The sequence below is a fragment of the Osmerus mordax genome, chromosome 3 (genome assembly GCF_038355195.1).
Source record: "Osmerus mordax isolate fOsmMor3 chromosome 3, fOsmMor3.pri, whole genome shotgun sequence".
In the NCBI taxonomy this organism is placed as follows: domain Eukaryota; kingdom Metazoa; phylum Chordata; class Actinopteri; order Osmeriformes; family Osmeridae; genus Osmerus; species Osmerus mordax.
This window is the reverse complement of record NC_090052.1, coordinates 1,899,803-1,923,733: the sequence shown is the minus strand read 5'-3', so window position 1 is coordinate 1,923,733 and position 23,931 is coordinate 1,899,803. Positions and strand designations below refer to the sequence as shown.

Below are 23,931 nucleotides of genomic sequence, written 5' to 3'. Positions count from 1 at the left end.
ATAAATGTGGGGATGTTGCATGGAAGAGCTCATCGAAACAATAGTACTCTATTGTACTTATAAAATCAAATCATATTTATTTATATTTTGTATTGAGTGAACCAAAATAAATTTACAAGGAAACATCCGTTGTGATACAAGATACCACAGGCACCATAGGTTTTCGATATTCTCCTAATGAATCTTCAGGATTGCAGTTGGATTGTTTCCATGATTGTAGTTCATTTTTTACTTCTGGGACACAAAACTACGTAGCGGAATAGGCGGGACTTTAGCACAGGACACTGGATGCACTTACATATGGGTCACAATGAGAAAATGTCGGTCAAAAGATCCAATGAGAAGAAGATATAGTATTATGTTCCTCCTTTTTCAAACCCTTGAACCAATTCCAAGTCTTGTAGTTCCATTACAAGGTAAGCCATTGGATAGTTTCAGCGTAGTGATCGATGGAATAGCCAAACATCGAACAGGGGTGTATCGTTTCATCCAATCCACGTTTAGGACGTAGAAAGTAAGCTTATAAATGACAAGGTGACAGGCTTGTCATACGGTACATTCATTGACTGCTGCTGTACGCAAGAGCCTGTTATCCCGGACCCAGACAGCACTGTACAAAATCGGTAAATTGACATCACACAATGCTACTTTAAACCTATGTAAATGGCATGTGTCTTTGTGCAGTTTTAACCATTCTAAAGCCTGAAATGCATCTATTGAGAACGTAGACATGCCATCTAGTAAGGAGTAAGCGGCTAGCTAGCGGTTATGGCTAATGACTAGCTGGACTTAAAGTTGGGTAGTCTGCTTGGGTATAGAGCCATTCAAGACTTCCACTCGCCGTGAAGGTTTTTAGACATGTTAAGTCTTTGGTCATAGACAAGACAAAACTATTTAATGGTTTGATCATGCATGAATTGTGCAGAGCTGGTTGTCATTCAGTTGCAAAGAGCTCGTGCATTTTGTAAGAATGTCATCCGATGACATTAATGCAAAATGTCTGACTCGTACCGCGGGCCTAGTAACTGATAGCTACACCAGGGCATACGTACATACGATTTCATGGCAGTCTTTGCGGATTCAAAATGACGTTTCGTTATATGCATTACATTTCATTTGACACTAAATGCATATTTTTATTTAGTCCTGGGCCCTTTGGCTTGAGTCATTTTTGACCTTCACGTGTAGAGTCGGTGAACTAGCTAGCTAGCTAGTAGGCTAGCCAGCGACTAACCTTGCTAGCTAGCTTTGGATGTCTTCGATTATTAGCCAGGGCACCAAGTGTCCAACTACCTGTTGTAGCCGATGCTAAGGTAACATTCTTAAAGCACACAATGTCAGTTGTTCAATGTTATTGGGCTTTTAGAAACGCTCGCGTCACATTCATGTTAAACATGCATTACTCGAATAGCCTTTATGGATCTTTTTAAACTTGGAGGCCAAGTTAGAATTAAGTGGTGAAGCGCATTAGCTACCGTTACTAGCAACCGCTCACGTCAATCAATAGCTTATAGCTGTTTCATTCAATTAATTTAGATTTAGTAGATAGTTTGCAACTTTCTATCTTTGGCCCCACTAGACAGAGTAACAATTGGATTAGTCTACGGTAGTTGTCTAGCTTGTATCAACGGACGTTGGACGATTCGGCCCCCTAATTAATTAGGATTGTAGAAATAATTTTTCAAGAAAGATTCTGTTGGAATGTTTACCACTTGACTGTGGTACATATCATTTTGACTGGAATTATACATCGGTTTAAGGAAACGCGGCGTACGTTGATAGTTGTTTTCGCTCCATTCGCTTATGAAACGCACTGAAGAATGGAACGGCCTGTACTTTCAGCAAAGTTTTTAGTGCTGGCCCGCTTTGACCCTCTTAACACGATTTTAGAAAGGCTCTCTTCTTAACTAAATGTATAAGAAACCATTATATCGTTATTTAAATTGCAATGGCTTTAAATGGTCCTTTTCAGAATACTTCATACAGAATGCTTTTAAAACAAGCATGTGCATTTCCTTTGGTCACTCTCCCTAGACTTGCGAAGCAATGACATTGTCTGTACTCGGAACAGTAGACAGTTTTTAGACTGAATGAATGGTTCAAACATGTTTAGTGAGCAGTAATTGGTCTGGTTGGCAGCACTAAATCCTCTTGAAAATATTAAGATCTGTAAACATGTAATGAATGTTTTATAAAATGTGTAAATCTCACTCCATCTCCCTCCTTTCCTTCCAGAATCTAGTCATGTACGCCTGCGCCAAGTTTGTCACCTCACCTGCTGTGGTATGTATTCCCGCCTGGCAGATGGACACCACTTGTCTCAGCTGGGCCGTTCACAAACAGCCTTTTCTCCACCATCAAAGCAACAGTGACCACTAAATGGCAGAATGTCAGAACATCACTGAACTTTAAACTGTAGGATTATAATCCAGTTTCGTTGACACCACAAGGGAACACCCCACTGCTTGCTAATTGCCACCACCTCAAGTGAAGATGTTGCTAAATGGTGAATACTTCATTGCTTAGCAAGCATCGTGTGGAAGCTGATTTCTTCCCACGATGGCCTTTTTGATGCTTCTCTTACTAAGACGACTGGTCATCTGTATGCTACTATGGCTGACGCTGTTGGTATTGGCGTGGTCTTGCTCACGTGTCCTTGTGTGTTTGTGCTAGCTGCGTGGAGGTTCCAGAATCCTCGCCAGACCCGTCTCGGTCTCCATCTTCAACAGACCTGAAGCCAGAAGTGAGCAACAGGTGAGGATGGGACTGGGCGCCAACACTCCACGTGCGTGTGAGGGCCGTGTGTGTACACTTGGCAACCTATAGTTGGCCAACTACCACTGTAGATGTTCCTCCATCTATCGTTGTTTGTTTTTCTCGTCCCTGCTCTCGAGGGGCGCAGCTGCAAGCCATTAAACCACACTTTACACCCGCCTTTACCTGTTCTCATGTCGGTCAGGTCAACTTTCAGTTCCTTCACCCTTGTTCCCGTGTCATTTCCTGTCCCTGCCGTGCAGGCCTTGTTGCCAGCCTGTGACTCCTCTGTGCTGAGTGTGGCCCGGGGCTTCCAGACCAGCGCCGTCTCCAGGGACATCGACACCGCCGCCAAGTTCATCGGCGCCGGAGCAGCCACGGTGGGAGTGGCCGGATCAGGGGCTGGGATCGGAACCGTGTTTGGCAGTCTCATCATTGGCTATGCCAGGTAACCAGGGCAACTAATTGTGTGTGTGTGTTTTGCACTGTTAACTTATCTAGACATTATTGGAATACATAAAGTGCCTAAACATATCATTTTAAAAGCATAACTGTGACGGATTTCCTTGGTTTAGCTTAGATTGTGTAAACTGGCTTTTTTAAATGCTGAATTTAGCATGTATGGGAAGATGTGTATTATTACTGTTTTTCCCACAAGCTTATTACCAACAAGACCAAAAGACCTGTCAAACGAAAACGTCCAAACGCCCAACAGTTCACGCTGCTGTTCTCTCTCTCCCTCTCTCTCTGTAGGAACCCATCTCTGAAGCAGCAGCTATTCTCCTACGCTATCCTGGGCTTTGCCTTGTCTGAAGCTATGGGGCTCTTCTGTCTGATGGTGGCGTTCCTTATCCTGTTCGCCATGTAACCAGACATGCTGTACACTAACCCCCCCGTCCCCACCAATAGTCACCTCACTCCTCCGCCAGGGAAATCGGAACTCTGATGTGCTGACGTGCTGCACAGCCCATTCCAATCAAGAAACGACTATAAAATCTACCTTTTTATGTTTCTCTCTCTTTTGTTTTGTTTTTCCAGAAGTTTAACGTAAGATCTCACTTCGGTTTAGACGGTCTGTCTAAATAAATGGTTGGGATAACTTTAACTGTCTGTCTTTTGAATTCTGTGAGAACAAAGTTGGGTTTTACATTTTATTTGTTAGCAGACACTTTTTAGTGAAAGTGATGTACAAATGTAGTGCATATATTAAGAACTGCAGAAGATCAGGGATCAGTGTTTTGGTGGTCAGTCAAGGAAAGGTCTGTATTTACTCATCACATATTTAATCATTTTGTTCATGGATTAATTGCTTCCACAGGAATCCTTACTAACTGCCTGTGCTGAATGTATGTTGGTGTTATCAAAGCCTAGACCCACAGATTTCATCAACATCCTTGTCCTGTAGGCAGTATTCTATGAGCCCTTTGCTTAAGGGATAAGCCAGGTGTAAATCAGGCTGGGCACACTGCATGTAGTTATAATAAAAGTCATAAATGTGTTGGTTTCTGGCAAAAGTGAGAAAAGAACATTTGTACTTTAGGGCTACATGGTTATATTGTGCGTCTGGAGTGGTATATTATGGTTTGCAATTACCAACACGGGATACTAAACTGACGCTTGCAATGGCAGTCAAATAAGGTGTTCTAGTAAGTCAAAAGAAATTATTAAAATTATGGGAAAGAAAAAATCATGTTTTGGGGCCAAGTTTATATTGTGGGCCTAAAGTAGTATAATATTATAGGCAATGACTATAACGGGGTATTTGACGCACGCAATATCAGTCAAAATGAGGTAGGTCTACAATAGTTAGAAGTAATAAATGAAACCATAAATTTCAATGTTAATGGCATGAATTACAACATGGATGCGCTGAAACATTAACTGTAATTCCGAAAATTGCCACATGATGCCAGTACGCCTCTACTGTCGAGAGGAAGTGGTAGGCTAAAACGACAACACAACTGTGCCACAAACAGGCTGTAGCCGCAAACTGCGTTGATCTGTGACGACTGGTTCAAACTACGGATTATATAGGTTAGCTCGGTAGATCTCGGAAGTGACAGATCATAGCTTTACACTGCATAGTTTAGTTAACAAGGTGATCTACTTTGGAGGTGCCAGGAGTAGAGATATACAATGCCGTGGGAGCGCGTTGTCTTCGTTTCGATTATTCTTGCTCCTCTTCCTCATTTGCTGTTTGCGTGAGTGGACGGATCTGGAACGTGAAACTGTATCGACAACTGTCAATCTGTCAGCTAGCAAGCAAGCTAGCTGTAACGTTAGCTAGCTAATACAGTTACTAATTGGCAATGGCGGACAGTGTTGGAGAAGATACGAACGGTGCAATCGGCTTAGGTGTCGTCGTTAGCCAAGGCAATGGAACTCCCCTGTTACCGAGTTTGGGCAATTCGCTCCCCGGGCACTCGACGAGCCCAGCTAACCCTGCCTCACCGCCTCCTGCTGCGGCCGCGGAGACCGGCCTAGCCGTTATAGCACCCGGTTCCACTGATACAACGTCTTTGGCCGTGGGGAGCGGGTTTGGAAACATTGTTGGTGGTGTTCTCAGTACAGCAGTTGGTTTACCCTTAGCAGTACCTACCAACGTAGCTACCACCGCCGCACTTCCTAGCGGCATCGGGTTGGGTGTCGCGGGGGTGGCCGGAGCGGGCCTCTTGTCTCAGATCCACGCTACATCCTGGGATCCAACTTTGAGCACCGACTGGGACAATGAGAAAGCGTCCCAGCAGTGTATTCTCCGAATCAAAAGGTAAACAATATCTTTTGCGTGTTTTTCAAACAGGACACTACAACTTGCTCGCTAGAAAGTTGTTTGTATTAGTAAACATTTGTATTTCCTGTTCACTCAAAAGTGAGTAGAACATCCGATTTCCTAATTTCAAAGTTTCAAACAGCCAAAACTTGTATTAAAATGTCAATGCGTTGAAGCCTAATTGAATGAAGAATTTGTTTTTTGACCGTAGCAGGCTATTAGGCTATGGTTTGACGTGGCTTGTTAAGAAATGTATTTTCATTTAAGCCTATTCAAACGACCTTTGTTTTCCCTACTGCTATACTTTACTTTCTTTCCACGTCTCTAGGGATATCATGTCCATCTACAAGGAGCCGCCTCCAGGGATGTTTGTGGTGCCTGATCCTCACGACATGACCAAGGTAAAACCCGACTAGGAACCTCACTCCAAATACCAGCCGGCAGCTCAGTTGACACAGACACGATTCAGAAAACATCTGTCCAGTTCAACAGTGTGCGTGCATATTTCTTACAGTAGAATTTCGCCATTTAAACTTCTTGTGCTTGTATAGCAATAAGGCAAAGGTCTATTTGAAAACCTTAATTAAGCTACACTGTCACTTTACAAATCCAGATTGGGTATTGTATGTGGCGGTTTTATTTAGTACTCCATCTAAAAACTCTTGCTACAAGATTACATTTTTGCAAAGTGCAAAAGGACTTAGTGTATCCTTGCTCCCTTCCACCAGATCCATGCTCTCATCACAGGCCCGTTTGACACCCCTTACGAGGGAGGCTTCTTCCTGTTCCTGTTCCGCTGCCCTCCTGACTACCCCATCCACCCTCCCCGCGTCAAGCTCATCACCACAGGCCACAACACCGTGCGCTTCAACCCCAACTTCTACCGCAACGGCAAGGTCTGCCTCAGCATCCTTGGGTAAGAGTAGAGTCTGCCTCAGCATCCTGGGGTCAGAGTAGAGTCTGCCTCAGCATCCTGGGGTAAGAGTAGAGTCTGCCTCGGCATCCTGGGGTCAGAGTAGAGTCTGCCTCAGCATCCTGGGGTCAGAGTAGAGTCTGCCTCAGCATCCTGGGGTAAGAGTAGAGTCTGCCTCGGCATCCTGGGGTCAGAGTAGAGTCTGCCTCAGCATCCTGGGGTAAGAGTAGAGTCTGCCTCGGCATCCTGGGGTCAGAGTAGAGTCTGCCTCAGCATCCTGGGGTCAGAGTAGAGTCTGGCTCGGCATCCTGGGGTCAGAGTAGAGTCTGCCTCAGCATCCTGGGGTCAGAGTAGAGTCTGCCTCAGCATCCTGGGGTAAGAGTAGAGTCTGCCTCGGCATCCTGGGGTCAGAGTAGAGTCTGCCTCGGCATCCTGGGGTCAGAGTAGAGTCTGCCTCAGCATCCTGGGGTAAGAGTAGAGTCTGCCTCGGCATCCTGGGGTCAGAGTAGAGTCTGCCTCAGCATCCTGGGGTAAGAGTAGAGTCTGCCTCGGCATCCTGGGGTCAGAGTAGAGTCTGCCTCAGCATCCTGGGGTCAGAGTAGAGTCTGCCTCAGCATCCTGGGGTCAGAGTAGAGTCTGCCTCGGCATCCTGGGGTCAGAGTAGAGTCTGCCTCAGCATCCTGGGGTAAGAGTAGAGTCTGCCTCGGCATCCTGGGGTCAGAGTAGAGTCTGCCTCAGCATCCTGGGGTCAGAGTAGAGTCTGGCTCGGCATCCTGGGGTCAGAGTAGAGTCTGCCTCAGCATCCTGGGGTCAGAGTAGAGTCTGCCTCAGCATCCTGGGGTAAGAGTAGAGTCTGCCTCGGCATCCTGGGGTCAGAGTAGAGTCTGCCTCGGCATCCTGGGGTCAGAGTAGAGTCTGCCTCAGCATCCTGGGGTAAGAGTAGAGTCTGCCTCGGCATCCTGGGGTCAGAGTAGAGTCTGCCTCAGCATCCTGGGGTAAGAGTAGAGTCTGCCTCGGCATCCTGGGGTCAGAGTAGAGTCTGCCTCAGCATCCTGGGGTCAGAGTAGAGTCTGCCTCAGCATCCTGGGGTCAGAGTAGAGTCTGCCTCGGCATCCTGGGGTCAGAGTAGAGTCTGCCTCAGCATCCTGGGGTCAGAGTAGAGTCTGCCTCGGCATCCTGGGGTCAGAGTAGAGTCTGCCTCAGCATCCTGGGGTCAGAGTAGAGTCTGCCTCAGCATCCTGGGGTCAGAGTAGAGTCTGCCTCGGCATCCTGGGGTCAGAGTAGAGTCTGCCTCAGCATCCTGGGGTCAGAGTAGAGTCTGGCTCGGCATCCTGGGGTCAGAGTAGAGTCTGCCTCAGCATCCTGGGGTCAGAGTAGAGTCTGCCTCGGCATCCTGGGGTAAGAGTAGAGTCTGCCTCAGCATCCTGGGGTCAGAGTAGAGTCTGCCTCAGCATCCTGGGGTCAGAGTAGAGTCTGCCTCAGCATCCTGGGGTCAGAGTAGAGTCTGCCTCAGCATCCTGGGGTCAGAGTAGAGTCTGCCTCGGCATTCTGGGGTAAGAGTAGAGTCTGCCTCAGCATCCTGGGGTCAGAGTAGAGTCTGCCTCAGCATCCTGGGGTAAGAGTAGAGTCTGCCTCGGCATCCTGGGGTCAGAGTAGAGTCTGCCTCAGCATCCTGGGGTCAGAGTAGAGTCTGCCTCGGCATCCTGGGGTCAGAGTAGAGTCTGGCTCGGCATCCTGGGGTAAGAGTAGAGTCTGCCTCAGCATCCTGGGGTCAGAGTAGAGTCTGCCTCAGCATCCTGGGGTCAGAGTAGAGTCTGCCTCGGCATCCTGGGGTCAGAGTAGAGTCTGCCTCAGCATCCTGGGGTCAGAGTAGAGTCTGCCTCGGCATCCTGGGGTCAGAGTAGAGTCTGCCTCGCCATCCTGGGGTCAGAGTAGAGTCTGCCTCGGCATTCTGGGGTAAGAGTAGAGTCTGCCTCAGCATCCTGGGGTCAGATTAGAGTCTGCCTCAGCATCCTGGGGTCAGAGTAGAGTATGCCTCAGCATCCTGGGGTCAGAGTAGAGTCTGCCTCAGCATCCTGGGGTCAGAGTAGAGTCTGCCTCAGCATCCTGGGGTCAGATTAGAGTCTGCCTCAGCATCCTGGGGTCAGATTAGAGTCTGCCTCAGCATCCTGGGGTCAGAGTAGAGTCTGCTTCAGCATCCTGGGGTAAGAGTAGAGTCGGCCCTGGAATCCTGGGGTCACTATTGTATGTGTGTGTGTGTGTGGTTCTGGTGTGTGTGTGGTTCTGCAGGACCTGGACCGGCCCAGCCTGGAGTCCAGCCCAGAGCATCTCCTCCGTCCTCATCTCCATCCAGTCCCTCATGACGGAGAACCCGTACCACAACGAGCCAGGCTTTGAACAGGTATGTCTGGAACAACAAGCCAGGCTTTGAACCGGTATGTCTGGAACAACAAGCCTGGCTTTGAACCGGTATGTCTGGAACAACAAGCCTGGCTTTGAACCAGTATGGCTGGAACAACAAGCCAGGCTTTGTATAGGTATAAAACAACGAGCCAGGCTTTGAACAGGTATGGCTGGAACATCAATCCGCTGGACTCGGAACGCAGGTGTAACAGCTGGAGTCGCGCTGTTAGCTTCCTCCCGATCTCTCCCCTCGCTGGTCCTCAAACCGCAAGCACAACTACTCACTAGCCAGGCCAACGAAAAGCTAGCTTCTCTCAGGTGGACTCTTCGCACGGGTGGACTGGCTTTACACTTGAGGAGTGAAGTTTTAACTGATTCACATGGGCTACACAGGCTCATTATGTACTTTTTGGGGGACAGTTTGTTAGGTTAAATAATGCTTTGATTTTGGTGCAACACTGTCACTGCCTTGACCATCCAGTTTAGCAAGCGTGTGTTCTCTCCATGGAGGAAGGCCAACTGTGATGATGTCAGAGCCGTCGTGTGTGACGTCTGTTTACTTTAGCTCCACCCCTCTGGGAATGCATGTTATTGTTAGGTCTGTGGTGGGTGTGGGGGAGGGGGTGAGGGTGAATATCTCTTCATCCCTGCTCTGTGTGCCACCAGGAGAGACACCCGGGAGACAGTAAGAACTACAACGAGTGTATCCGCCATGAGACCATGCGCGTGGCCGTGTGTGACATGCTGGACGGGAAGGTCACCTGTCCTGATGCTCTGTGGTAGGTGGTCACCAGTTTGTGCTATTATTATTATTAATAACTAATTTCATTATTTTAAACATTTCAGCTTTACTTGGGACAGATCAGTGACAAAAGACAGGGAAGTGAGTGAGTGAGAAAGACAGACACATAGAGAGACAGAGAGAGAGACACAGAGAGAGAGACACAGAGAGAGAGACACAGAGAGAGAGACACAGAGAGAGAGACACAGAGGGAGAGACAGAGGGAGAGACAGAGAGAGAGACACAGAGAGAGAGACACAGAGAGAGAGACAGAGAGAGACAGGGCAGGTTACCTCCCCGTGACGGCAGGTTTGACATAAGTGAAGCCCACCACACGAGTCAGTTTAACATAAGTGAAGCCCACCACACGAGTCAGTTTAACATAAGTGAAGCCCACCACACGAGTCAGTTTAACATAAGTGAAGCCCACCACACGAGTCAGTTTAACATAAGTGAATCCCACCACACGAATCAGTTTAAAATAAGTGAAGCCTACCACACGAATCAGTTTACGCCAAGTTGAACAAGATTTAGTGATTGAAGTTCTTAAATATGGTGAAAATATAAAAACTTCCAAACAATCCACTGTGTGGATGGTGAAAACTGTTGTAATGTTACTGAAGTTAACAGACATTTTGGAATGTAACAGATATTCTCTTTGGCTTCACGGTCTCTTGCCACCTGCTTAGTGTGGAGTGCTGTATTTACCTGAATTGAGTGTGATGTCTTTTTCTCTGAGTGTGTTGTGTGTTTCAGGAGTGTGAAGTCATGTTCTCTTAGTGTGTGTTGTGTGATGTTATGAGTGTTTGTTGTGTGATGTTATGAGGAGTGTGATGTCATGTTATGAGTGTGTGTTGTGTGTTTCAGGAGTGTGATGTCATGTATGAGTGTGTGTTGTGTGTTTCAGGAGTGTGATGTCATGTTATGAGTGTGTGTTGTGTGTTTCAGGAGTGTGATGGAGAAGTCTTTTCTGGAGTACTACGACTTCTACGAGGGCGTCTGCAAAGAGAGGCTTCACCTGCAGGCACAGAACATGCAGGTGTGTGTGTGTGTGTGTGAGTTTTACCAGCTATAGGTATCTGTAGGTCAACACTACTAGGTGATGTATGTTACACTGACACTGTATTTGAATAGGCAAGTGTAGCACAGTTGAAATGGCGATATTTCTTTTTTTAATTGACCTTGGAATATATATTTCCCCCCCCCCCCCCCCTATCATGCTATTTGACGTTTTCTTCTAAGACACAGGTGGAATTTTAATATAGAACCTCACAAATGTAATCCTATTGGTGCGCGGCGCCTGATTGACAGTTTGCAGAGATCCGCTTAAGCTCACGAGCTCCTTCGGCAGACAGTCGTTAGCGCCTCAGTTCACTCCTTAGCACAAAGATTAGGCCTGTTCGACGTCCCACCTGTGCCGTGTGACGCTGAGCTTTACCACAGCGCGGCTGGCTCAGCGGCTGGCCAAAACAAGACGCATCGACAGAGTTGAAAGGACGCGAGGTCAACTACTACCTCGGTGGTCTTCAACCCTGCATGTTCTCTAGATCGGTGGCTCTCAACCACACGGCTGATTCAAATGAACGGCTCGTTATCTAGCTATGCGGAAGCCTGGTAACGGCCCATTCGTTTTGAATCAGGTGTGTTGGAGCAGGGAAACATGTAGAACCTGCAGGGCAGGGGGGCCCTGAGCAGCAGGGGGTTCCCGAGGAACAGGGATGAGCACCCCTGTACGACCTGCAGACGTCTCACGATTCACTCCCTCGTTCCAGGACCCGTTTGGGGAAAAGAGGGGCCGGTTTGATTACCAGGGCCTGCTGGCCAGGCTGAGCGCCACCCAGAGGCGGGTAAGGGAGAAGTGCCCTCCGGAGGACAACGATCCCGACTCGGACTCGGACTCCAGCTCCTCCGGCACGGACCCAGACAGCCAGGGTAGTTCCCAGCCTTAACCACCGGGGGGCGCCATGACACGGCAACACGAGCGCTCTCTCTGGTCTCCTCCTTTTTTCTGTTGGCTGGACGCTTTGGCTACAAGCGATATGATTTGGGGAGGATGTGTGGGAACGGGAGGCGGTTCGTGCTGGCGAGGGGCCTGCGATCGGTTCGAACGAGAGCCCGTGTCTGTTCTGAGTGGACATTTGACTTGACCTCTTCTCCAATGACGGCCTTTTGTTTTCTGGGTTTGTTGACGTTGTTCAGGCAAGCCACTGTGGTAGTGGAGGGGCTGAGTGGACTGGGGGAGGACGTTTCTGTTGTCATAAAGCAGTTTGTTGCTGTGTCTGCCTTCTGTTGTGTTTTTGTTTTGTTTTTCTCTCTACCTTTTTTGATGACGTTAATTAGGTCTAAATGTGGCCCTTAGTTCCTGCTTACATTTAACAGTTCCATATAATAACACCCACATACTGACATAGATAATACTTACCTTACTGGGTTCTTCTTATGCAATTTGACCAGGTTTACCCCCTTTATTAAGTTGAGGTAACTTTTTATTTTTACAAAACGGTTTGTTAAAGGACTGTGACATCATATTCTCAACAATTCTCCCACTACTTGAACAAAACACAAAATGACTAACACTACATACCTATTCTACAAATAGACACAATTTATCATCTATAGGTTTCTAAATTGCATTGAGTTGGCATCTATGTGGTTGCATAGTTGGACCATCCTTATTAGCTTCTTCTATTGACCTCTTCTATAGTTCTTTTGTCCATAGTTTGGTTTAATAAGCAGTCATATCCCTCAGATAGGCTCAGATTACTTCTAGATATTATGTATTGACTCATAATTAATTCTAGACTATGAGTATAACATTATTTTCTTTTGTTTAATCACCTCCATTGATGCCAGTACAAAACAGTATGTACATATATAATACATGTATGACGCACCAAGAAAGAGGTTTTAATTTTGACGTAGAAGTTACAGTAATGCCTTTCGAAGGACATTTATTGTCATTGTCTTCAAATTGTTAGGTGTGACCTGACCACTAAGCATGGAAATCGGGAAGTCTCTCTACAGTATGTGCATGTGAAGGGTGTTCTCTAAACCACCGTTTGATGTTTGTGGCAAGCAGGGGGCTGAGGGGTGAAGGGTCAAACATCGAGGGTGTTCCGGGTCCCTTCTGCGCCACACTGCGATGCTGCAGGACAGATCCAACTGGGGTTTGGCAAATGTAGACCTCATCCCAAATTCATAAAGTAGAGAAATGTGCAGCATAGTAAACTGTCATTTAACATTCACTTCCGAAAACAACAGTGTACATCCATCCTGACTGTCTCCAGCTCTGTGAATCGACTTCTAGAATTATAGACATCAAGGATACCCAGCTCTGAACTCTTATTGGCAATGAGAGACTGTTATTGGTAACAGATGTACACAACACAAGGAAGTGGGCAACTTACTTTTGTTGTAGTTAATTAAATCTAATAAAAAGGTGTTTGATTTGTTCATGGCTTTTGTTAATTGTGCTGCCATTGAGGGCTTAAAGTAATTTTTTGTACTTGGATAACAGTTGCCTTTACGACTGTTTAGAAATAATTAAGGGGATAAATATGTTTATTTATAAAAAAAGAATTCCTGTTTTTGAAAGATCCCCCAAGCTCTTGTTAAGTCTGAAAAAGTACTTATCAAAAAAAACTTCCCCTGTGGTCTGGATGTGTAGATTCAAAGACCAGTTCTTGTTAATATTGTATTACTATTGATCAGTAATATTGTAAAAGTCTAGTTTGGCCTGGATTGTTTCTGCCTTGTTGTTTCACATCTATCACATTTTGTTCTACAGCAACAACAAAAAACGACTGCGGTTGTTTCTGGGCCGATCTTAGGTCACCTGGTTGTAAGTCTACTTTGCAAGATACCACAACTTTTCCCCATCTAGACAGATCTGGGATGTTGTCTAATACCCTTCTCAGGATAACAGTCAAACCACATGCCTTGTGTTTTATTTGCACTATTATGTAATCGCAAACAACAGGGCAGCTATAAAGGGCCGGAATAGCCTCATGGGCCGTTCGTTTTTTTTGTCTCTCGTTCTCCCTCACCCCCCCCCCCTCTCCCTCGCTATCGCCCTCTCTCGCTCTCCCTCTGTCTGTCTCTCCCTCCCTCTCTGTGTCTCCCTCAATCTCTCTTTCTCTCCTCTGTGTCCACCCAAGGGACGGGATCATTTACATTTGAACTTTGACCAGTGTCGTTTCTCTTGATAAATGTGCAGATGTTCAATATAAAACCTATCATTTCACAGAGGGAACTCAAGTCAGGAATTTTCGAGGAGGCTTGAAAATGTTAAAACAGTATGAAGCCTGCTTAAGGATGGACTCCTCTAAAAGAAGTTGGAACCATTTAGAACTTTAATACAAGTTTAAAAAATGATTGACATCTGGCTGTGTCGCTGTTATCACTACATTGTACATGTACAACAAATGTTTAATAAAATATAACATTTTTTCAAATAAAATGTCTTGACTACTTCTGCATGTTTTGTGCCTATGCATGCCTTGCCATCTTTAGAGTACTTTTGCATTTGAACTTGTACAGGCACTGATGCAATGCTGAGGGAAGGTCGACGCCTATAGGACTACAATTCCCATGGGGAAGTCTGGTCAGCCACCGTGTCCATATAGTTTGATGGTTACATTTCAGATATGTGTCTTTGATTGGCCTCTCACTCAGTTGCACCACAGAGGACGCACAGTTCCCACTCAGTCTTGTGTTCTCTGAGAAACAGGCAGGCAAAAGAAGACATAGTAAGATTCCTTCACTGACCACTACTTGGGCAGAATGGGTTTGGAGGTGTCAGTGTGCGACAACGTCACCTTGAATTACACCATTCCGAGGACAGACTATGTTATGTGCTGGACAACCCATGTAGTCCTTGATTTGGCACCTTCCAAGATAGAATGGAAACTTGCACGAGTTTTATTTTCTTACTCGATTTAAAAAATCATCAGTATCACAGACATGTCTTAAACTCTCACAACTCATTTCAGAGACATTTCAGAGATGACGCGTATTGATGAACTTGAGAGGGAAAACAGATGGTGCCAGACTTACAATACAGTTGTCCTATGTTTTATGTTGGAGAGTCTTGAGTTCTCCCGAAACAAAGATATTTTGAATATGTTGAACAAAGATATGGTGAACTTGATGAATTCTTTCGGACCACCTACCTTCCCAAATGGGCAAATCTGTACGAGTATCTCGATCGGCTGCGTTTGTACATTTCCAAATGTCAGTCAGAAGCTGATAGTGTCTGAGACTAAATGATTAAGTTGTGTCCGACATTCAAGTTCTCAAGTTGAAAGCGAAATGATTGAGTGGCGCAGTGGAATCCGTGTTGCCTTCGTCAGTATAAACACAAACATCACTGTTTATTAAAGTGATTTTATTCAAGAAAAGGAAACAGGTTATCGTCATGAAACCATTCGTGCACAAAACACCGTCATAAATAAGTGGACAACGAGGACTTGTCATTTAACATAATTTATTATGAATAAGTGTTGAAGGTATAACCATTAATTATATTATAACTATTATTTGCATTGGTTTTCGTTATTGTCAAATTGTATATTATTATTACCATTATTATTAGCGGGGTGGGAAATAGCATAGGGGTATTGTTATTGTTAATATTTGCTACACATTTCAAAATCATCATTAGTCTGTTTTATTGAGACAGTGGTACTGTATAAGCCTGCGAATATATCCTATGTTGTCTTGAATAAAGAAAATATTCATTCGGCAAGACTATGAGAACAACTTAAAACAAAATATAAATAGTTTCACATAGGTGGTCTATTTCTTGATTTGAAAAATACAACACCAACGTGTTTCAACAATATTGGTAAACGTAGACCTATGGAGGTCTATAAAGTATAGACTTACTGTCAAAAATGATGTCACATTCATATTTATATCCCTTTTGTATGCTTATTTCGTTCGTATTTAATATGGATCTTGTTTTAGAATAATTTGCAGTTTCGATGGCATTTCACTTGGCTTGCAGTGAAACATCTCATGTGCCCTTAAAACAGTTTGTTCGTTCATAAACTGTTGTAGAAATAAAACAGAAATAGAACTAACATTCAATATGAACCATTTTAACGTACTATTTCCTCAACTGCCTTGTTAATTCATTTTGAACTATTTTAAAGACGAAAAGATTAGTTATCCTACATATAAATGCTCAAACTATCAATCAATAGACCCCTACACGATTTGTCAGTTATAGAACAAATTAAATGTTATATTTCTGGTAAACAAGGCAGTTATTTTATGTACCACCAATGAAGATTATAAAAACTAAAACTACAAACTCAGAGAATAATTTCATAGTTTCATAAATTCGATAAAACACCGATTAGGATCCAGTGCTCCCATAACATTCCGTTGTGATTTGATAAGGTTAACTGTGCTGGGAGTTGACAAAATATCCTTAATCTATATCATGTAGTGTACATGCTTTGAACATACATGATGCGTTGTCTCCACATGCCCACTTGGTGGAGGTATTCGCGAGCAAGACAAGAGCGTGGTCATGTCACGTCATGAGTAACCTTCTCATCAATCACTCACGCACTGCATAACCATGAACTCAAGTGGTTTGGTGAACGGAATAGTGTTCAATATCATGGGCATAATCTTTGCCATTTTATAGGCCGATTTGTACATCCTTAATTGTATGAACAGCCTACTGGAGTAACAAACAACTTTCAGTTCCTTAGTCTGAATGCAGTGGCACTGCAAAACTACCATAGCCACAACGCTTCTACACGAATGTTTTTGAAGACACAATTCAATCGTTTTAATTGTCTGTTTGCTTTGAGAAATAGAAAAATTCGTTTTTGTAATTATATAAGGAATGGATACTTTGGTTTTTTTTGCGCACACTTGTCTGTTGTTGATGTGTTCTGCGTAGTCTCTCCTGCCCCCCCCCTCTCTCTCCTGCCCCCCTCTCTCTCCCTCTCCCCCTCTCTCTCCATTTTGTGCAGTCAAATAACAGGCTGTTGTATCAGGGGGCGCCACATGAGGAATCTTTAATCAAACCAAAAGTGAGTATGTCTTGAAATACGATGCCTTGGAAACTATTCAAACGTTAGAAACATTCAAAAGTTTTTATCGGTGTACTTTGTAGGACTAGGGAGATATTGCAAAATATTAGCCTTCAATAAGCAAACAGTTTAATCGTTTGTATGTTGCAGGTTATTTAGAATAACTTCTTATTCGAGCAGATAACCATTAAATCATAATCATAACATGAACAGATAAATTATACCGTTATTTCTATCATAGTTTGTCTTAGTTCCTTACACTACCACTTCACTTAATGCAACTGATTTCCATTCCAACCTTTCTATGTCAACGTTACATAAGAAACCATGTAATCTTCTGAAAATTAGGTATTTATATGTAAGTTTTTAAACAAAAATCAAAACGTTGGTTTTTGAACAATGTTTGGTGACATGTTTTTGAAACAGGAAACTATTAATCAATAGACTGTGGAATTAAAATCTCTAATGATTGTTTTGTATCAATTAACACACCTATGAAAACCTAATGAATCCATCACAAACCTTAAAAGTGAGTGCTGAATGTCCAAGTAATTATATTTGTGCTTTCCTGACTACTATTCTAAATAGTGCTAATGTTTTGCACATTATAGATGAATATATATTTCACAACACATTTTAACCGATCACTATAGTCATTTAGCAACATTCCTCATCTTCTGAACGTAATGAGAGCGCGCAGTTCTCTTTTTCTGTAACCATGAGCCTGGGTCTCAAATTTCACCACCTTTAAACTAATATGTACATTGTAGACCTCAGTAACTTGAGTCAAAGTATAATGAGGTTTTGAAATGATTAAAATGATTTGTTAAAGAGCATTTGTTTGTCTATTTCAGTTATACATTTTGATTGATGGGTCAATTGGTTCATTGATTGATCATTATCATTCATTGCTTCCCATATAAAGGAACTATCCCACTCTTCCAAAGTTAAAATATATATCTTTAATATTTTGACCACTTATATCACACACTATTGCACTCGTTTGTTCATGTTTTATTCCATGTTCTTCTTTATTGACAGATTGTGAAAGAGGGAAAACTCTGTTGTCGTGTTACACTTTTAACATTGATCTTATCCTGATATAGAGAAACATGTTAACATTGATCTTATCCTGATATAGAGAAACATGTTAACACCCAACAGGTCTACTCCATGGCACTTTCTAAAGATGCAGAACCATTTAGGACTCCATTGTTGAGCATGTGACCATGGCTCCCCAGAGATGAGTAAATCTGGATTAGGAGGGGTTTTGCAGAGGAAGCACATTTACACAGGCCACAGACAAGCATGCATGGCCCACACTCGAACATGAGGGTAGGCCTCTGATAAACTGATTCCTGTGTGATGATGATGATTTGCTGCTGGTCATCAAAATACTTTTTGAAAGAAAAGTGGGATCTCACATCAGTTAGTACGGTCCCTGATTCAAATTTGTGTGATAGACCATTATTTGAAGAGAAAAACAAGACAGGTTTGAGTGTTAGGGTTAGTATTGGAAATATTTCATTGATGGTGTATTTTCCCTGAGTACAGAAATGCCTGCCATTTCTAAACTGATCTGAACATTCAAAAGGTGTTTTCAAACGTTACATTTAGTCATTTTTAGTCATTTTAGCCTTGCTGCTGAAGGAGTGGACCCAGTTCCACTTCAGAGGAAACAGTCATGAGATGTTTTCTCTCCCCCTGTCTCTCTTCCTCCCCCCTCTTCTTCTCTCTCCCTCCCCCCCTCTTCCTCTCTCTCTCTCCACCCCTCTCTTTCTCTCTCTCTCTCCCTCCCCCTGTTTTTCTTTCTCTCTCTCCCTCCATCCCTCTTCTTCTCTCTTCCTCTCTCTCCCCCCCTCTCGTTCTCTCTTCCTCCCCCCTCTTCTCTCTCTTCCCCCACTACCTCTCTCTCTCTCCCTCCCCATCCTCTCTCCCTCTCCCCCTCCCTCTCTCTCTCCCCCTCTCTCTCTCCCTCCCTCCCTCTCTCTCCCCCTCCCCCCTCTCTCTCTCCCTCTCTCTCGCCAGCCCTCTCTATGATAATAACCTCTGACAGAAAAAAACTCAGTCTTTGGTCTGGCATAGTTCCACATGTCGGACAAATACATTCAGGGTAGTCAATGTTTTGCTGGCCTGTTTCATTGAAACGATATATATTATAATGCATCACCTTTACCCATTCATCTTCATACTGCGTGACATTTGATTCTTGTAATCATCCTTGGAAAAGCTACTGCAAGCCTTGAACAAAGTACTTTGAAGTTGATAGTCAGAGATGTGTCTGTACAAAGGTATCTGCAACAGCATTTGAGGAACTGGATGAAGGAATACTGTTTCATGTACCAAGAACTGGGGATCATGAAGTCTAAACCCTTACATCTGCAGCTGTTTTCTCAGATACTGGTGTAAATGTGTACAAAATTCATGCATTCATTTTAGTTACCTGCATAGTTGTGTACTTTTGTGTAGTCTGAATGAATGTGCACACTGTATAGACAATAGTTAGGGTTAGGGTTACTGCAAATGAACCAACCTTTTTTCAGTTCGATACAAATGTAAGCCTAACTGACCGCTTTACACCAGTCAATTTACCATCACTCTAGTTTATAAAGATTGATTATAAATCAATGAGAGGACGCCATCAATGCTAGTACCTCCCCAATATGAGCACTTTCCCAGGAGTTAGTTCTACCATGTAGTCCTCGGCTTGATTACAAGCGCTTTCTGCACTTTTCCCATCATGCAACAGTGTAGAGGCACCATTCTGTATTCCCGCCTAATTTAACCTCCGCTTCCCCCAAACCTTTGACCTCTTTCTATGCTCCTCCCTCCCACACACACACACACACACACACACACAACCGCCACTCAATATGGTTGCTTTACCTAGAGGAGTGAGATTAGGAAGTGAGCTTTGTGTATTTTCCTTATAGACCTTTATTTCCAGGTTTCTCACTTAAAACATCCAGTGCTTTAACAGCTCACCTCACACCCAATACTGAACAAAAAGAACACAGTAGGAACCAGTCGTGTTTTATCTAACTATCAACTAATACACATCAAAGACACAATGAAGAAGTTTTCCCTGGGCAACATGGTATGGGGGACACCTTCTGTAAATCTCCTAAACTTCAGCGGAGACAGCAAGCCTCAGATTCCCATTCATTTCTTACCTTTTGTGTTTTCTATTTATACACGCTGCGAACTGCTTGCTCACGCTGAGATAATATTTAGCTTGATGTCAGCATATTTTATGCATTTTATGGAAAATATCTTGTGACTGTGTGGCAACTTCCCACTCATAATCTTCTATTGACCAAAACTCACAATATACATAGAGTAGCTCACAATAGCACCACAATATTTGACACCAACTTCTTTTATTGCATTTTTCGCAATAGATTTGCCAATAATTTCAACAGTATTTCAACATCTAACCTTGGTACCTGAGTTTTTTTTACTTGGTTCGGTTACTTCAAACTATCTATTCTTTCTCATTTAGATAGTACTACTTGTAACATATTAACAGATATGGGAAATAAACAGCTGATTCTGGATTTCAATCACTTATCAGCTGTGGTTATCAGACTTGCATTCATGGTCATCTCAAGTCCTACATTCCTTTCCAGATACCTTGTTATAAACAGACTATTTTGAATGATTGTCTTACCAGCTTTTAGTGAACACTGCAGTAATGGACTCGTCTGAACCAGAATGTGCTCGTGCAGTTTCCTTATAATACAACTAGAATGTTTTTCCCCAAAAATGTTTAATGGTACATGGCCGAGGTTCCTATTGGGAGATCACTATAAGATTGTATCAAAATATAGGCTACGATTGGCGTTATCCTCAAGGTCTAATTACCGGTTTTGAAAATGTTGTTGTTTTTTGGTTGGGAAGGGCAGTTCCCAAGGATGACAAAAAATGTGTTTCGTACCAACATGTTAGGTGATCGTAACTCTCATAACTCATGCATTGTTCCAACTGGCTTGTCTCGTGAGATTATTTTTTTCCTCAACTCATAGGTTAGTCAACAAATAGAAACGTGACTTGAATTCAATTCAATAGCCTATGTTTAGATATATGTTGTGACCATATAAAGTACCCCGTAGCCGTAATTAAGAAAATGACATCTAGCTCTTTAGATCTCTCTCCCTTTGTCTAAACAGGAATCTTTTCCAACCTTTCAGAGCACGCAAATTCAACATTGACTGCAACACTGAATACAGTATGGCTCAATGCCAAATACATCCAACTCTTTTATTCTGAATTTTCATCATGTGAGGATTTAAGTAGCCTATATGTTTCGATTAAGAGACACTGCACTTTGCCTTGGTCGCTTGTTCGCTCCGTGTGGTAGTGGAGCACAAGCAATTCACCCTCTGCGCTTTTGGGCCTGAGCATTTTAGATCCACCATTTTGAACATTCAATCACAATCTCGCGTGGCGAGGTACCATGTGGCAATAGCGAGCTGTCAGTTTCTCTAGACCCTATATGACGAAAACAGGATGAAGACCTCTCTGGCTGCTTGCCTGCAGCTCCGCTTGTCATATTCTACCTTATTTTAATTTGATTTGAAAATATTTAATACAATATCTGTTTTGTTTTTTTAAACACAGATCAAAGAAGCTGCGGTAGAACCGAATGCGTACCAGACTCTCATTTGAATACATTGTAGCGCACACATTAATACAATGTAGCACTTAGTAATATCTCTTCCCCCCCCCCCTCCCCCAAGCACACCAATTACAATGTATCCAGTGAGTGGAGGTGCACCCGTGGCCTTTGATTATAACAACCCTGAACCATTTGTTTCAGCAGTTGAGACTTGAAGTTCACCACATAGGCTATGTCGTTTATGTAACACCATCCCGTCGACCAAATTCTTTACCAAACAATGCATATTCATAGAAAGGGGAGGGTATCATTGGGTGGGGTGAACGGTCATGCATTTCATGAATACAGTATGTCCGACAACTGTAGCCTATTGGGCGAAAAGCTAATAGCCTAATACCATATTTGCTAGGACAATCCGCGGTGCTAGTAGATTAACGGGCCTGAACTGCTGTGAACGCCCCCCCCCCCTCCAAAAAAAAATGCACATATGAAAATCCTATAGATTATGTCTTGAAGGAAATATGTCCTCATGATGACTGATCTAAGGCACACAAGAAACACACTCGCGCATGTGTGGGCTACGTATTTCATGAAGCCCCTATACGCACGCGGCACGCTGTACTGTACAGCGCACAGCACGGAGAGGCTCGTCTCGCGCACAGCACACTCATCTGGTGAACAACTCCGCGAGGAGGGGCCGGCCCTTTCTCTTGCTACTCCAACGTACCACGTGGTTTCCTCTTTGCAAACAAAAAAAATTGTGAATTCCGAGTCGGTTTAGAGGCGGTGCCATCGCGAGGCAGAGGGATCTGTGACAGAGCAGGGTACAACTCGAGGTTGAGGGGCACAGAGGAAAAAGGTTCTCCCGATCCCGCCATACTTACCACTATTCCACCACACAGCCATCATCAAATTAACTCCAACTGATCCATCTCAACAGTGGTGAGGTACATTTGCCTGGGTTGCTGCATTCAAGCTTTTTCCACTTCTGTGTTGGACTTAATCAGACTACGTTTTTTTTTTTTTGCCATCACTTTTGACGTTTAGCCATTTTTTTTTCTTTTATTAGAACTTTCAGAAATACATTTCATTTACTGCCGTAGGACATCTGCAAGTGCTCTGAACCTGTGATCGTCCTGGGCAGATAGATTTCTGTAATTGTTGCTTAATACAAAAGAAAAAGTTTTTGCGCTGATTTTTTCGTTTCAACTAGCGGACTATACATTTTCATCATGAACAAGCTATACATTGGAAATCTGAATGAAAACGTGACTGCAGAGGATTTGGTTAAAACCTTTGATGACAACAAGATTCCATACTCTGGGCAGTTTCTCATGAAAACTGGCTACGCGTTTGTGGATTGTCCAGACGACCAATGGGCCATGAAAGCTATTGAAACCTTTTCTGGTAAGTAATTGAACGTGCAGAACGAGCAACGTCTTACCTTTATGTTATTACGTTCGGTTCTGGAGGCCACCTAGGCACCATTACGCGGGGGCATGTCCACTTCCTCATCATCATAGTCCCAGTTTCATTGTGTACACTTTCTAGGGACGGCTCGGTTCAATGACAGCCAACTAGAAATGTATTTTATCTATACAGTCAGTCGACAGCTTTACCAAGTGCTTTAGCTTACGCCTAACAGCAAGATACTTAACTTTTACAGCGCAGGGGACTCCCATCTAGAGACCCTATTTAATGCTACCTCAACTGTTGGTGCCTATATATCTAAAATACTGCATTTTGGTGATCTGCATAAATTAAAAGGAAAGGTTCAACTTGTAGACTAATATTTCAGCCAGATGCCTGTGTATTTTGGCCTAATGTGCACACGCTTCTATTGTACTTGCCGAAGCCATGCACTGTAGTGCCTTGCATGACTAGGTTCTGTGTAGTCGGGTAGGCTACAGCTATAGAATCGAATAGCACCCCTCCCCCTTTTGGCTAGCTGACCACTATAGCCAAGATAAAATGCCTTTCTATGGGTAGTTATTAAGTACATATCCAAACCAATGTTTCACGTAAACAAGTGGATGATTTGATTTGCCCACTGAAGTTTATGCATGGCCTAAATACATGCCCATTTATTTCTCAAAGCATAACTGTGCTGATTTCATACTGTGCATTTTCACGATTTTCTACATGTGTAACATGTGATGCGTGTACTATACTGCGCGAAGGTCGCCATGCTGCTTGTATGTAAAGCCTGAAATAGATCACTAAGAACTCGAGGGCAAGAAAATGTGTAACTTCAGCTGTTTATGTTTGACAATGCACACTCCAATGAACGACACTGTAAAGTTACACGTTTCTATCAAACGTTTGATTTTCTCTCAAGTTAATAGTCCGATTTTAGCCTGGAAATTGATATGTAAATTAGAAAAAGAATGAAACGAGGAGCTTGCTAGTTTATAGACTGGAATTGTTGAATTAGTTTTTTTTGTTGGGCCTAGTGTGTCACTTCTTGCTCTTCGTTTTTCATTGACATCTCTCGACCTATTAGTTGTGTTGATTATCTCTGTTAGCGTACATTTGATATGAAAATGTATAATTAAAAACAAATAACAAAGGCTTGTACGAAGGCTAAACCATAAATAGCTTAGAATTAAACATTTTCATAAAGGAGAAGGGCTATTGTTT

At 43.5% G+C, this 23,931-nt stretch overlaps 4 protein-coding genes across 4 annotated transcripts in view; all 4 read left to right on the top strand.

Moving 5' to 3' along the window:
- The window catches only part of LOC136938120 (GTPase IMAP family member 8-like), a 261,770-nt gene that overhangs the window by 171,841 nt on the left and 65,998 nt on the right, over window positions 1-23,931 (top strand).
- Window positions 536-3,859, top strand: atp5mc1 (ATP synthase membrane subunit c locus 1). The gene is made up of 5 exons (XM_067232483.1): window positions 536-623; window positions 2,236-2,283; window positions 2,674-2,754; window positions 3,018-3,202; window positions 3,508-3,859. The coding sequence occupies exons 2-5, from the start codon at window positions 2,245-2,247 to the stop codon at window positions 3,620-3,622; spliced, it is 420 nt and encodes a 139-aa protein (XP_067088584.1). The 5' UTR covers window positions 536-623; window positions 2,236-2,244; the 3' UTR covers window positions 3,623-3,859.
- Window positions 4,731-13,074, top strand: ube2z (ubiquitin-conjugating enzyme E2Z). The gene is made up of 7 exons (XM_067232464.1): window positions 4,731-5,521; window positions 5,853-5,925; window positions 6,253-6,440; window positions 8,727-8,838; window positions 9,507-9,619; window positions 10,570-10,660; window positions 11,394-13,074. Exons 1-7 carry the CDS (start codon window positions 5,064-5,066, stop codon window positions 11,568-11,570), a joined length of 1,212 nt encoding a protein of 403 aa, XP_067088565.1. The 5' UTR covers window positions 4,731-5,063; the 3' UTR covers window positions 11,571-13,074.
- igf2bp1 (insulin-like growth factor 2 mRNA binding protein 1) overlaps window positions 22,524-23,931 on the top strand; it is a 38,034-nt gene continuing 36,626 nt past the window's right edge. Inside the window, 1 exon segment of the mRNA XM_067232458.1 lies at window positions 22,524-22,698. Within this exon segment, the coding sequence (XP_067088559.1) occupies window positions 22,524-22,698 (175 nt within the window).

What these genes read in the sequence shown, in the direction of transcription:
- atp5mc1 (XM_067232483.1), top strand. Translation starts at nt 2,245, where the DNA reads ATGTACGCCTGCGCCAAGTTTGTCACCTCACCTGCTGTG. An exon ending in TTGTCACCTCACCTGCTGTG is followed by an intron (nt 2,284 to 2,673) that starts GTATGTATTCCC and finishes TGTTTGTGCTAG; the next exon opens with CTGCGTGGAGGTTCCAGAAT. An exon ending in AAGCCAGAAGTGAGCAACAG is followed by an intron (nt 2,755 to 3,017) that starts GTGAGGATGGGA and finishes CCTGCCGTGCAG; the next exon opens with GCCTTGTTGCCAGCCTGTGA.
- ube2z (XM_067232464.1), top strand. Translation starts at nt 5,064, where the DNA reads ATGGCGGACAGTGTTGGAGAAGATACGAACGGTGCAATCGGCTTAGGT. An exon ending in TGTATTCTCCGAATCAAAAG is followed by an intron (nt 5,522 to 5,852) that starts GTAAACAATATC and finishes CCACGTCTCTAG; the next exon opens with GGATATCATGTCCATCTACA. An exon ending in ACGAGCCAGGCTTTGAACAG is followed by an intron (nt 8,839 to 9,506) that starts GTATGTCTGGAA and finishes GTGTGCCACCAG; the next exon opens with GAGAGACACCCGGGAGACAG.